At 40.0% G+C, this 14,012-nt stretch overlaps 1 protein-coding gene across 2 annotated transcripts in view; it reads left to right on the top strand.

Annotated features, from left to right (window-relative positions):
- Nucleotides 1–13,670, top strand: part of st3gal3a (ST3 beta-galactoside alpha-2,3-sialyltransferase 3a) — a 44,740-nt gene extending 31,070 nt beyond the window's left edge. For both annotated transcript variants that reach the window (XM_034705043.1, XM_034705051.1), the window contains exons 9-11: nt 6,902–7,048; nt 7,446–7,592; nt 10,202–13,670. In XM_034705043.1, coding sequence (XP_034560934.1) covers nt 6,902–7,048; nt 7,446–7,592; nt 10,202–10,306 — 399 coding nt within the window. In that variant the 3' untranslated portion in view covers nt 10,307–13,670. The remainder of the gene's footprint in view (nt 1–6,901; nt 7,049–7,445; nt 7,593–10,201) is intronic.
- Nucleotides 13,671–14,012: the final 342 nt, after the last annotated feature.

The following is a 14,012-nucleotide window of genomic DNA, read 5'->3' as shown; positions in this document are numbered from 1 at the left end:
TAGTTCAGACTCACAGTGTCAAGTTTTCTGTCTACTCGTTATTTAGAAAAATAAGCATGTGTATGTGGTCAGGTGTTGGTCGGGAGCGCAACCGGGTCATAATCAGTCAGGCAGCAGAGAAAAAAAAGCGCTCGTGGAGACCTGGGCTGTTTCCAAAACGGCCTGCTACATACTACTTACTAATGTAGTAGACAGTAGGTATTGCCTCCTACATACTGTATTGGAATTTAGTATGTAGTCTGACTGTTCTGTTCGATCTGTGTTGCAGTATGCTGGGTCAGACGTCACTAGATTTCCGGTTTGGGAAAGCGGAAGTAAACAACGGCCAAGCTGATACAGAAACTGGCTGTTTCCGAAATCGCCTACTATACTAGCAGTACGTACTGATATGTCCAAAATTCAGTATGTAGTAAGTAGTATGTGAACAAGAGCAAAAATCTGCAGTATGCCAAAACTCCCCGGATGTCTACTGATTCGGGAAAATATCTCAGTGTGCATCGGACCAGTCTTCCTCGCGTACTGTTTCCCATAATGCACAGCGCTCGTTCTGCTTTTTCTTTTTCCTCATTTTTTCCTCATTTTTTGACCGGAGGAAATCCGTTTTTGGGTGCTGTGAAAGTTATGAAATTACATATAAACCACTTCCTAACTTTTTAAATCATAAATGGATGCTAAATAAGCATTTTATTTATCGGCTTCGCCGTTGTTTACTTCCGCTTTCCGAAACCGGAAATCCAGCGAAGTCTGGCTCAGCATGCTGCATGACAGATCGGACAGAACAGTCATACTACATACTAAATTCAAATACAGTATGTAGTAGGCAATACCTACTGCCTACTACATTAGTAAGTAGTATGTAGCAGGCCGTTTCGGAAACAGCCACTGCTTCTTTAGCATCCACTTATGATTTAAAAAGTTAGGAAGGGGTTTATATGTAATTCAATAACCTTCACAGTACCCAAAAACAGATTTCCTCCCGTCAAAAATGAAGGAAAAAGAAACAGCAGAACGAGCGCTGTGCATTGTGGGAAACAGTACGCAAGGCAGACTGGTCCGATGCATGCTGTGAAATTTTCCCGAAACAGTAGACATCCGGGGAGTTTTGGCATACTGCAGATTTTGCTCTTGTTCACATACTGCATACTACATACTGAATTCTGGCCAAATCAGTACGTACTGCTAGTATAGTAGGCGGTTTCGGAAACAGCCCTGGTGCACAGTCGCAGCCGCCAGTGGCAGCACCTTTAGGCATCTGATTCACATCGAATCCTGCTTGAAATGTAATATACCTCCCTGTTATATGAACAAAAAATGACACCCCGTGATGTTTGTTCCACGTGATAGAAAATCGAAAACAAAAAAAACATGTTTGAGTAAGTTCTGAACAATCAATAAATCGATACTCGATTAATTGTTAACATCCCTAATTTGAAAGTTGAAAAAAAAAAACGGCCACTAATGTCACTGTACACAGGTAGGCACATGGGACATTCATACCTGAATCTAACATGCTGTCAGTTGATGTAGGAAGACAGGAGTTGTTGTTTGGACAGTGAAGTGAGAGCTAGAATGTAAGAATTTATGGTCTTTCAACACTCAGACTGAAAAACAACAGAATTCAAAGCTGAACCCACAAGTGGCAAAAACAAGCACTGTCAGATTTGGCACAGTTTACTTCAATGATTAGAGATCAGAGCTTGATAAGGCCATCTTGCCAATTCCATAACGTTTTGTACCTTGGAAGTAATTTACAACCAAAAACATGTGAAGGTTTAAAAATACCTTCAAGAGGCTCTATTAACAAGCTGCTTCCTGACTAAATGTGGATCAGGATGCTAATGTCTTTTTTATTGTGGTGTTAATTTGTAATGTGTGTGAGTGAACAATCTATTCTTGAAGCTTTGCATAGCACACTGCAGGTACTGTTTCAAGTGGTATCTTTAACTCAAGGACACGGCTGCTCTAAGCTTGTAACACAGTAACATAACACTCAAACTAAAGGAACACAGGCAAGGTGCCTGCTGTTAACAGTCTACAGCTTTTTATTTTTTACAGACTACAGTATTTTTCTTCATCATCCCTCATCTCAAATTTTCATCAAAGCTAATAGATCCCACAGATAGATGAAGTGAAAGCTTCTTCTGTGGTCAGACTCTCATTTCTGTGTTATAGAACATCAATATTTATGGTCTATCTTATTATCACAAATTATAGCCTCCTAAATTGTCTTAGAGTTGAACTGTCAACACTTTCAACAGAATGCCAAGGAGCCTCATGAAGATAAGAATCATAACAAGGACAGCATTAGTTTTAGTCTGAGTGTGGAGTACGAGGCTTCAGTTGTGATGCACATCCGAAAGCAGCCAAGCTAACCAGGTCGTCATGTGGCTATCACCAGGGTGGTCCCTGTCCTGGATCACATTTCATCTCCACAAACAGGTGGAGTCACAAACACATCTTTACCCTTATGTCTGGTCTGTACCTGAAGATACATTGAACCTGTTTGTACAGAGCAATAACATATGCACTTGTTGGTTGAGTTGATCCAAAATCAAAAGCTTGAATTTCTACCGTTCACTTGTAGCATTAGACCGTCTCTCCAGATGCATTGAGAGTGATCAGTTGTTATCACATCTCACTTTCCTGCTTTATATGCAAATCCAACCAAATTGCCTATACTCAACAAAGGCTTACAGCAGAGACAGAGCTCAAGAGAGGGGAGGATAAACAGAAGAGAAAATATGATTCTCAATTTGATCATGAAGTGACTCCTCCATCGTGATAGGTGTATGGACACCTAGCAGACTGCAGAGTCTCTGTAGACAGAGACAAACCGACTAATACATCTGCACTACTGTATGTATGCTTGCCCCTCTCTATGAATTGATATATTGTGCTGCATAATTATAAAAGGGTTAAGGGTTCAGGTTTAACCTGTAGTAAAATGTCCCCATTGTTATTCATCGCAGATGCAGTATGTCCTGTAATTCTTCCTTAGGTTGTCACAAAACTTTAAATCCTCAATTTAAGTTGACTCTTTATTTAAATGTCAAGATTTATTTTGATTTAACTGTTATCTAAGCAGTGACAGCTATGTCTTTAGAAACATTTAATTGTGCATTTATTCTAAAATATTATTAAATGGTAAAATGGTAAATGGTAAATGAATTTGTACTTAACTTGCACTTTTCTAGTCTTTTTGACCATTCAAAGCACTTTTACACTACTTGTCACATTCACCCATTCACACCACACTCACTCACTGATGGTAGAGGCTGCCATAGTAAGGGGCCATTGGTACACATTCACACACCGCTCAACAACAGCGGGAGCAATTTGGGGTGTCTTGCTCAAGGACACTTTGTCATGCGACTGCCAGAGCACGTGACTGACTGTCGGTCGTCCATCAACCTTCCGGTTGAGCCACAGCCGATATGACAATATTTCAAATATTTTTCAAGCCAAATCCAAGTCTTTTGAAGCAGGGTTATAGGTAAAGAGGGATAGATGTTGTTACCATGTCAAACATCTTTATCTGACGGTAGCGTTGTAGTACTCGAGACCGGTCTTGGTCATGAGACCGCTTATTTGAGGTCTCGGAATCGAAAGCATTTTTTTCTCGGTCTCGGACTGGGCGGACTGTCAAGACGGGTCACACATGGACCACCACTGATGCAATCTGTGTCCCTGTCATTACTGTGATAAGAGAGGACCCTCCTTTCTCAATTCATTCATTTTTTCCCCCCACCTGTTACAGCCTCCACTTTCACGGTACTACAGTGACTGACGCCACCTGCACTCAAGCGTTAATGGTCAGAGACAGACGACAGGAGGAGAGACTTTGTGCCCGTGACCAGAGATGTCTGTTAAGTCGTTTAATTAAGCAATAAACTCCCTCACAGCGTGTCAAAAGAACGGCAACAAAGGCAAAACCAAACCTTGTTTGTTGCTTTGGATTGTATTTTAAAGCAAACTTAAATAAAATAAACGGGAGTCTTTTATTTTGGTAACCCTCATGATGATTTTTTGTTTATATATGTGGTCTTGGTCTTGTCTCGGCCTTCCCCTGCCTTGGTCTTGGTCTTGTCTCAGTCTCGATCCCTAAATGTCTTGGTCTTGTCTTGGTCTAGGTGAACTCTGGTCTCGGACATGTCTTGGTCTCGGTCAATGTGGTCTTGACTACAACACTATCTGACGGTCTGGAACATAATATTAAAAATTCCACACTGGGACAGCAATAGATTAGACTTGTTAAGTTTTTGTTTTTTTTTCTAAAAAAGGCCTTTTCTATTGGCTTTTTAAGCATTACAGGGGATTTCTGTTTAACATGGGATTTTGTATGAGTGATATGTAAAGACAGTACAGGTGATAAATGTAGCACCATGCAGTGAGGCTGAATAAACAGTAATGGTGTGAAAGCTCATTGAAGTTGATGAGACTTGCTTCATTCACATCAGCACTTTAAGGCAGAAGATCACATTTCTTACACTTTGGGTAGTAAGTGCAGAAAGCACACCAGTTAGTGGATGGAAACACGCACAACCACAGGAGTTATGAATCCGCAGTCCGACTTTTGGCACTCCAATAGTGAAATTTGCAAAGCAGTATTGTAAGCAGGCATTGGGCTATCAAGACCAATGGCATATAATGTTGCTGACATGGCTCTTTGGATGGGTTTTCCTTTTCAGAACAGTGTTTTGAATTTAAAAAAAAAGCAAGATAATGGGCCTTCATTCCTGCCAGAAGCCCTCTGAGGCTGCAATAAGCTGTAGGGATAACTGCAGTTATTTGGAACCATTATTGTGTGCTTTATATCTTGGCAGCTCATCAATAGTTAGAGATATTTTACTTTAAAAGAAATATTCATCCTAATAGTTGTCATTGAGGGAAACTAAGATGAATTCCAAAGTCAGTTCTTGAAGATGACAATGTTCATCAGTACATACAATTTTCTAGACTGACTCCACCTCGTAAGAGAACTAGAGGACTTCAGTGAATTACTTTGACTGGCTCTGGAAACATTCTTACTCTTCCAGTTGTGCAGGTGAAGTCAACATCTTCGGTTTGAAATTAGATATCTGAGCAACTATTACATTGATTGCCTTTTAAAAAATATCCATGATATGAACAGTGCTTAAGTACAACTTAGAACCACTAGTATGGCTGTAGACTCTCAGTCAGTCACTCTCAGTGTTATTGAAATACATCAAACTTTGTTCTGGGGCCACATTAGGTTCAGGTCCTTGGGTGCCTAATTGTGGAAAAGGAGTATAAATAGATGGAATCTGGGATGATAAACTGTATAACACGGCTGCTTGGTGTAGATTATCCGTGTGTAAACATACTCACTGATACTGTTATTAAAGAAATGTGAGAATTTCTTGTCATTTGATCTTCTCTGCTTTGTGCACATGGATTCCTCAAACACTGTTGTATCCTGTCAGGGCTGCCAGCAGAGCGGGGGTGTTTGGTTTCCGTCCCTGAAAGAAGAGCAAAATGGTCTTGGTCAGACAGTAAGCTCCTCATAACAGATCAGGTGTTAATCCGGTCTTACAGGGTAACAGTGCTATGCTAGTATGCTAATAGCTCATGTCATTGCTGTTGGGTTTCTCCCTGTGCCTCACTCCAACATACCTGAGCAAACTCAGAGGCAGGTATCCCAGTAACTGTTCATAAAGAGCCGTAAAGTCTGCCGGACAGACGGCTCATAATTAGTGTAATGGCCCCGAGTGCACTGATACAGGGGCTTCCTTCTCTGACTGGCATTGTTTGCTCGACTTGTTTTTCATCAGTGTTTTAATGGTGTTGACCTCTCCCCCCAAGCCTCCGCTCAGGGTATTGCTTTCACTGGGCTGCTAACGCACCATCATATTTTCCACTTCTACCCAGTTTGCATCCTACCCCACTACTTTATTGGTTGTAAGAATTGATCATAATCAACAGCATTCATTTGAATCACAATCATCCAGCACTAACATTTCACATTATGTAATATTTGAAACTTACAAAGCTTTATTTATTTCTTGAAGAAATTACATTTTGTACATTGTAACTGACATAAAAAAGTAAGGACAGGGAAACAGAAAGCTTTAAGTATTTTAATTCTTAGAATAAAAGGCACACTCTCTTGCTGTGCCAGGAGAGAATTTGTAACAAAACTTCCTATTTTGTGATATTATATCATATCAAAAGTGAAGCCTAATCAACAAACCATTTAGGCAATTATATAAGCATATCACAAGTAGAAAGACGTTGCCATTGCTAATTATGTAACGATAATAAAAACTGAATGCATTTGCTGAAACCTTAATAGGAGAGCAAACACTATTATTCAAGATATGCTCATAGACTTTTTAATAAACTTCTGTTCCATGTTGTATAATGAAGCACCCTTACATCCCTGACATAATTAATCAGAAAATGGTTAAATAAGGAAAAGAGTCCCTGTTTTACGCATCACATGCTGCAACATTACCTCCCCGCTGATTACTATAAGTCAGGAGCTGCTCCCCCTTTTATCTCTCTTTTGGTCTCCACCAAGTGCAAAAATGTGCAACCTTGTTGTGTTGCTTTGTGCTCACCAGCATTGTTTATCATTTCAGTGTGGTGCTGTCAATGCAGCGTGCAGAAAGTTTATGAGCCTGTTGAAACAGAAACAAGAAGAGTGTAGATGTGCTGTGAAAACAAGATAATGGATTAAAAGAGGCTTCAAATCTCTGTAAAGTTATAGGGCTGGGTGTCAACTCCCTGACTGTTATTCATGACAGCTTTCACATAGTGTCATCATCCGACTATCAGATCTGATCCTGTATGTTGGTAAAATGAGAGGATTGATTCTGCTTTAAAGAAGTGTATGTCCCACTAACCACAGTGTTTCATTGTGTCACCCTTCATCTCTCAGCGCAGCACGGATGGGTTCTGGAAGTCGGTGGCTAAACATGTTCCAAGGGACCCCAACGACATACGCATCCTTAACCCCTTCTTCATCCAGGAGGCCTCTTTCAAGCTGATTGGCCTTCCTCACAACAATGGACAGATGGGCCGAGGGGTGAGATACCTGTTGTTTCCTCTAGCAGTCTCTGTGCTGTTCTAGGTAGAGAAGTAGCAGGAACAGTGAGTTGTTTCGCACACAGCGGTGAGTAAATGATCAGGAGCCCTGGCAGCTGACTCCACTGTCCGTCTGTTTGCATAATTAAAACCTCTTTGAACACAGCAGATGCTTCAGGCGGCCAAGCACCTTCACACACAGAAAAGTTCTTCTTTTATTTGGGCTTTTATGCCTTTATTTAGAGACAGGGCAGCAGACTGTGAAGGAATATGGGAAGAGAAAATTACATGCAATACAGAGCTGAGGATCGTGTATACTTTATGCAGATATGTTCCAGGAAACGGGTCATAGCTTGTTACCTGTTTCAAACTCTTTATGATTGTTTTCTGTTTTATAGAATATCCCAACCCTGGGGGCAGTTGCCATAACAATGGCCCTTCATAACTGTGATGAAGTAGCTGTTGCTGGATTTGGCTACAACATGAGCACCCCCCATGCCCCTCTGCACTACTATGAGAAGATCAGGATGTCAGCCATTAAAGAGGTAACTACAGACCTGATTCATAAGACTCCTTAATCATTTCTAAAACTGACCCTAGGAGGTGATATTTATAATTTTTCAAGGTTAGATTCCTGAAAGCATATACCGGATACTTTGACATGGTCACTCTAAACATGAGGTTTCATGTAGGATATATGAACATGGACAAGGTTAACTGATTACAAAGTGAATAGTGTATACGAACAATTATGTCTTCTGACACAGGTTTGAGTTTCAAAGCCCATGACTTAAAATTCTCCTGACCCTGTTTAAAGTTTAGAGGACGCTGATGATTCATCTCCATCCAACGACTCATACCTGACATCAATCACACACAACCTTTTATTTGTTAGTGTTCTGAGTAACTTGTCAACCAACAACCTCTTAGTTAGTTTCCAGAGTTTACGTTGCACTGGAACAGTTTACCATGACCTTTCTATGATTTGTGCCTCACAGGAGTCTATGTGGGATTTACCCCAGAGATGTGTATGTGGGACTGTTTCTAGACTAATGTTTTCGTCAGCCCACTACATGCGCTATTTAAGTTACCATTCAATCCACTTCACAGTCTCAAGCTGTTTGATAAATCACTCCTAGGTTATCAAGACAGACATGCAATCTCCTTCATCCTTTTTTAACCAACTGAGGCAGACTAGTGTTTCAGTCTATAGATACTGAGCACTTCTTTTACCCCACCCCCTTGAATATACAGCTGAGAAACACAATACACTTCCTTGTCTCTACAGTCCTTTGTATTTTACAGAGACTCATTTGTTTGCTGAATTGTTTGCATTTTGTAAGAATGAGATTTTTGACTTGTTTATTTAGCATTATATTCTTGGTTATCTAAATTACATTATGCAAATGTGTATTGTATTATTTTCAATGCAATTGCAACAACTTTTTTTAACACTACGTGAATTAGGGGCACTGGTGGCCTAGCGGTCTAAGCGCCCCACGTACAGAGGCCACAGTCCTCGTTGCAGGGGTCGCCGGTTCGATTCCCGGCTGGTCGACCATCTCCTGCATGTCTTCCCCCGCTCTCTACTCCCCACATTTCCTGTCTCTCTTCAGCTGTCCAAGAAAATTAGGCAAAAAGGCCAAAAATATAACTTAAAAAAAAAAGAAAAGTGAATTAAATACACATTCATGTAATCAAAACAAAAAATTGTCAAAAACGTAGCATATGCCAGGATATGATATGTAAATGGTAAATGGACATTTTCTAGTCCTTCTGACAACTCCAAGTGCTTTTACACTACTCGCCACATTCACCCATTCACACAACATTCACTCCCTGATGGTAGAGGTTGCTACATAGTACGGGACCATCAGTATTAGCTAATCTCATTCGTACACATTTGCAACAACAACAGCGGGAGCAATTTGGAGTTCAGTGGGACACTTCGGCATGTGACTGCCGGAGCTGGCATCAAACCTCCAACCCTGGGATCAATAGATGACGACTCAACCCACTGAGCTACAACAACCCCTATGTCTCAATGTAGACATTCAATAAAACTAGTGTTAGCAAGCTTCTTCTTTGACTCTGATTACCTGCTCAAATTGCCAATAACATTTCTCCTAAGCAAGATTACTTAATCGTAGACTACAGATGCTACCAGCTGTTCCCAGCTGCCACATGTCTCATAGCTAGGGTAATGAGATGGAATCAGAATCTAAGAAAATGAGACTTGTATTGCGGTGTCAGAAAACATGTCAAACTCAAGGCCCAAGAGTACAAATACATCTAGTAAGTCAACTTTATCTGACAGAGATAAAAGCACATTTCTATCATAACTGGCCTGCTGGTATGTTGCGCACACATCACTCATACTACAAAGCCCAGAATGCTCTGAAACAGCTCATGAACCAATGAAAACCTGCAAGAGATTTGGGATTTCTGTATGCCAAACCTCCATTTTCAGGGATAGGACCGTGTGAGCATTGATGTGTTTGATGCAGTGAGAGCTTTCCAAACCAAACTACAGAGCTTTGGAGACTTTGGAGGTCATCAGTTTAAATTCGAACTGTTTACTCATCTATTTGCGGTTTGCATGGATATAGCATCCCTAAACAACCAAATAAAGATGAAACAAATCTAATATAATGGCACACCGAAGCAATGTGTGTCTGCGCTGCATAGTTTCCACACTTCATCACTCAAAACGATGCCACAACTCTGCCGACAAACTGCTTCAATGCTCTGCTTGTTTGGAAGCGCATACCTGTGTGAGCAACTTTTCTCTGTCATTAAAATAAACGAAACCATGCACTCACTTATCTTACTCATGCACACCTTCATGCCATTCCTGAGAGACACTACAGATCAGAAACCTACTCTAAACATTACTGTACTTACAGCAAAGATAAGATGCCACGCCTCTTGCAAATGGGCCTGAGAGCAGTGCACTCAGTTATGTTTTCTATTTGCACTTTTTATGGATGAAATTTTAATTAAAAATGACCTCTAGATCCATCATATTAAGAATATTTCTGATGATATTTTACTCAAGAAATATTAAAGTCATGTGCTTGCGTGTGCTGTGCTGTCTAAACATTAAACATCCAACACCCTACCTTCTATCCTGTGCTCTCTGTCCCTCCTGCAGTCTTGGACTCACAACATATCGAGAGAAAAGGAGTTCCTGATAAAGCTGGTGAAAGCCGGGGTTATCCAGGACTTGACCAATGGGATCTGTGGTGCAGGATGCTGATGGTCTGCATTCAAATGTTATGCTCCAGAAAGTAGCATTGTGCTCTCCTCCACCTGTTCCAGCACCTGAAGAGGGAAACTCACGGCTCTGTAGGCCACGTTGCTGGCAAACAGCAGCAGCTGGCACTCTTATTGGTCAGAGTTGAGACCGTGAGTATATCAGGCTTAAAGACAAGGACGCACTGCCTTAGTGTTTCATTTTATCCTATTGCAAGCAAATGGCCTCCTATTGCAATATTCAGCTTGTCCTAGTTGCAGGTTAGTGTATTTTTTACATGGATTTGGTTAACTCAGTGTTGAGAATCGAACCAGCACCTTAACCAGGCTGCCCTACAACTAGACTGGCTGCAGGCTGGAGAAAAGAAGGAGCTCATTGTGGGACGAAGAAGACGTTGGACTAATTGTTGGGCCTGTGCCAAGAATACCTCTACAAGTGTCCTTCTGCTTACACATCTGAATGTATCTGCATCATACTCAAAGTTATTATAGACATTTATATCTTCCAGGTTCTGTGTTAAACAGGGTGCACACCAGATGAGGCATGACTCAGCCGTCCTGGACCAGTCTCTGACGTCTTAGTAAACCTTTCTATCAGAGCAACGTGGCAATCATCACAGGGTGTGTGGTTGAGTGTGTCAGCGTCGGTATGAAGCTAGAAGGCTGGGTAATATAAGCAAATAAGAGCTTCCTCTGAATCTACAACACACATCACACTTAAACGCACATCAATGCTCATCACGCTGATTTGACTGCACGAAAAGACACATTATGTATATTTCTTGTGGAGCAGAGATATACAATCATCCCTCAAAGACTTGCCCCCAAATGTCTACTGGATGTAGCAGAGGCCTGAGCAGCTCGTATCACTGAGAAGTTCACTTTGGATGTATAAATGCACATATCTATTTAGCATTGACTGCAAATTATATTAGCTATACATGTGTGTTATTGACTTAATATTTTGCAGCTGTCCTTTCTCCTGCTGAGTCTGTGAAAACTACAGGCTTCTTCATGTAATACCAATAATTTAATAATAGCTATAAGACAGTTATTGAAACGAGTGAAGTATAAATGTGCTCATAATTTGTTAAGAACAAGTTCTGTGCTGTGGAATATTTCCAATAAACATCTGAAATGTTGTGAAGGTATGACAAAGGTGTGGCCAAGCTGCATCCAGGGGACACAGGGGGGGAACCTCACTGAGTCCTAGCTATCATTTTGTTGAAGTGTTGCCTACAGGTTGGATCGTACGGAGCACCACTGTGGTGTTGGACTGACAGTGAGTAAAGAAAACAAACATGTTTCAACTAAAGACAACAGGCCCCAGAATTTTCCACAGTAGTGTCCTCTTGAATGAAAAACATTTCTTTGTTAATTTGATTGGACGAAGTGATGACTTCACACTTTAGTCAAGTCAAAGATAAGGTGCTTATTTAACTCAGAGAACAGCGTTTCCTTATACTGCAGGTAATAAAGGAAGATGTTGAGTTGTGGAAAGCATTATACGCACCTAAAAATAATGTCTATCTATCTTTCTGTCTTAACATATGAAATGAATTGCTTGCATGACCGATACCTGCATCATATCAGACAGCAGTGTATTGAACTCCTTTATTCTTCATACACAGATGGCATTATTGTGATTTGATTTTTGATGATTACAAAAAGAGGGGATTTCACTTCTTTAAAGCTGGAGTCAATCTCATCTCCAGATCAAATATCCTGTAGTACAAAGTTCTTCATTTCAAACCTACAGAGGTGCACCTTCTCATGACCAAGGCTTTTCAAGAACAAATCTCTTTTTTTGTCTTTCATATTTGCCATGAGGAGGTAAAATGAACTCAACTTGCATATAGGTCAGATATTATCAACACAGTGCTAAAGTTCACTTTTCTGTTTTTTAATAAAAGTAAAGAGCAGGCTGTTACTCAGGGTGACTTCATCTGAGATAAACAAAATAAGCCCCTAAGGCCAGGGTCAGAATACATGACATCAGCTTGATAATGTCCCAAATCCAAAACAGACATTAAGAATATAAATCAGCATTAGCATTAATAAATGTCTAGTTTGTTCCTGTGTTATACGCTTTTAGTCTGCCTCACAAAATCTTGACATAGAACTATCAATCTGAACTATTTTCCTATTCCTTAAATAACTGAACCAAGGAAAATGACAGTGAAGAATAAGCTAGCAAAATAGCAGACATAGATGTTACCAGTGGATTTACAATACTTTAAAAGTCGACTTTATAAGTGTTTCATGTGTGGAAAATGTTTTCAAGCTCTTTGTTCAAATTCAAGTATGATTATTATGTCATTGCCAAGGTAATAATGCATTTTAAAGCTCCTGTAAGTATTTTTTTTATATGTTTTAGAACAGACTGCAATTAGTATTGTTACTTCGTCATGATCTACAAAAGCAAGCAAGATCATTAGCATAAATACTGACTTTCTCTATATTGTAATTTTTGATGTCTAGAACTTCTTGTAGGGGGTAGGTGTCAGATGAAGTGAATAACAGTACTTCTGCAGGAAAAGCGTTTTTTAAACATGTCCTATCGTAACAATTCTTGGATGCAGATACATTTGAAACTCAATAGGTTGATTTTTTTGTTATAAACACCACTAACTCGTACAGGATACAATCAACAAAGAGGTCAGGTACTGCTTTGACCACAGGCGGTGCTAAAATTAGCACAGACCCAAAGTTTGTTATTAGAGCTTTAATGTTGCTTTTGTTTAACTCTAAAGAGACTCAATGTGGCACGTTTAAAATCAGAGCCTACATATAAAAAGCCATACTTGAAGTCATGGTCATATTGAATTATTTGCTGCACAGCATGTTTTTTTTTATTCAATGATGGATTTAATTTTTGGGTGTTTTTTTGTTTTTGTTTATATGAATGGAAAATGTCAGATGGAGTTAAGCTGGTACCTGCTTTAAAGATCCACCTCTTCTCTTAAACACCTCTTAAATGTCAATATTCTTGATGTCCCAGAAGAACATTTGTTCATAATTGTTTGTGTCTCAGTGGAACACCAAAGCATTCCCCTCAATCACTTCACTCAGCCTGTTATAGGCTGCTATCTCAGGCCCCCTGACCACTCTTATGATCAGTGTTACTATCAAACACATGAACGAAGCTTTATAAATCTATCTCACATTACTGAAGATAATCAGCTGTGTTGTGAAGTCTGTGTGAGTGTTTGTGTTGCTTTAAACTGTAACCTGCATAGTTTATGCTCACCTAACTGCAGGTGATTGTTGACTTGATGCCAGTCAGATTTTCATGCCAAAGTATTCATATATTTACTGTAGGCCTTGCACAGGACCTCACTGATAAATAAAGATTGAAGGATGCTGTATTTGTACCTTGTCTGTGTACCTTTTTTAAGTTGCATTCTGACAGAAGAGCTATTTGAATTGTAATGACAATCATCCCATAAGCATGGTTAAGTGTGGGAACATAAATTTGCTACATTTTGAAATATACCTCTGTACTTTTTTTGGAAAACTTGATGGAGTGGCTTCAAAAAATATACACTGCCCGTTCAAAAAAAAAGTTGCACAATCTCATATTACGTTGGACCGCCTTTAGCTTTGAGTACGGCAAGCATGCCCCGTGGCATTGTTTTGATAAGCTTCTGCAATGTCACAACATTTATTTCCATCCACAGTTGCATTCATTTTCTGCCAAGATCTCGTAT

Source organism: Notolabrus celidotus, chromosome 2 (genome assembly GCF_009762535.1).
Source record: "Notolabrus celidotus isolate fNotCel1 chromosome 2, fNotCel1.pri, whole genome shotgun sequence".
In the NCBI taxonomy this organism is placed as follows: Eukaryota; Metazoa; Chordata; class Actinopteri; order Labriformes; family Labridae; genus Notolabrus; species Notolabrus celidotus.
The sequence above is the reverse complement of the archived record's forward strand: the minus strand, read 5'-3'. Positions and strand labels throughout refer to the sequence as shown.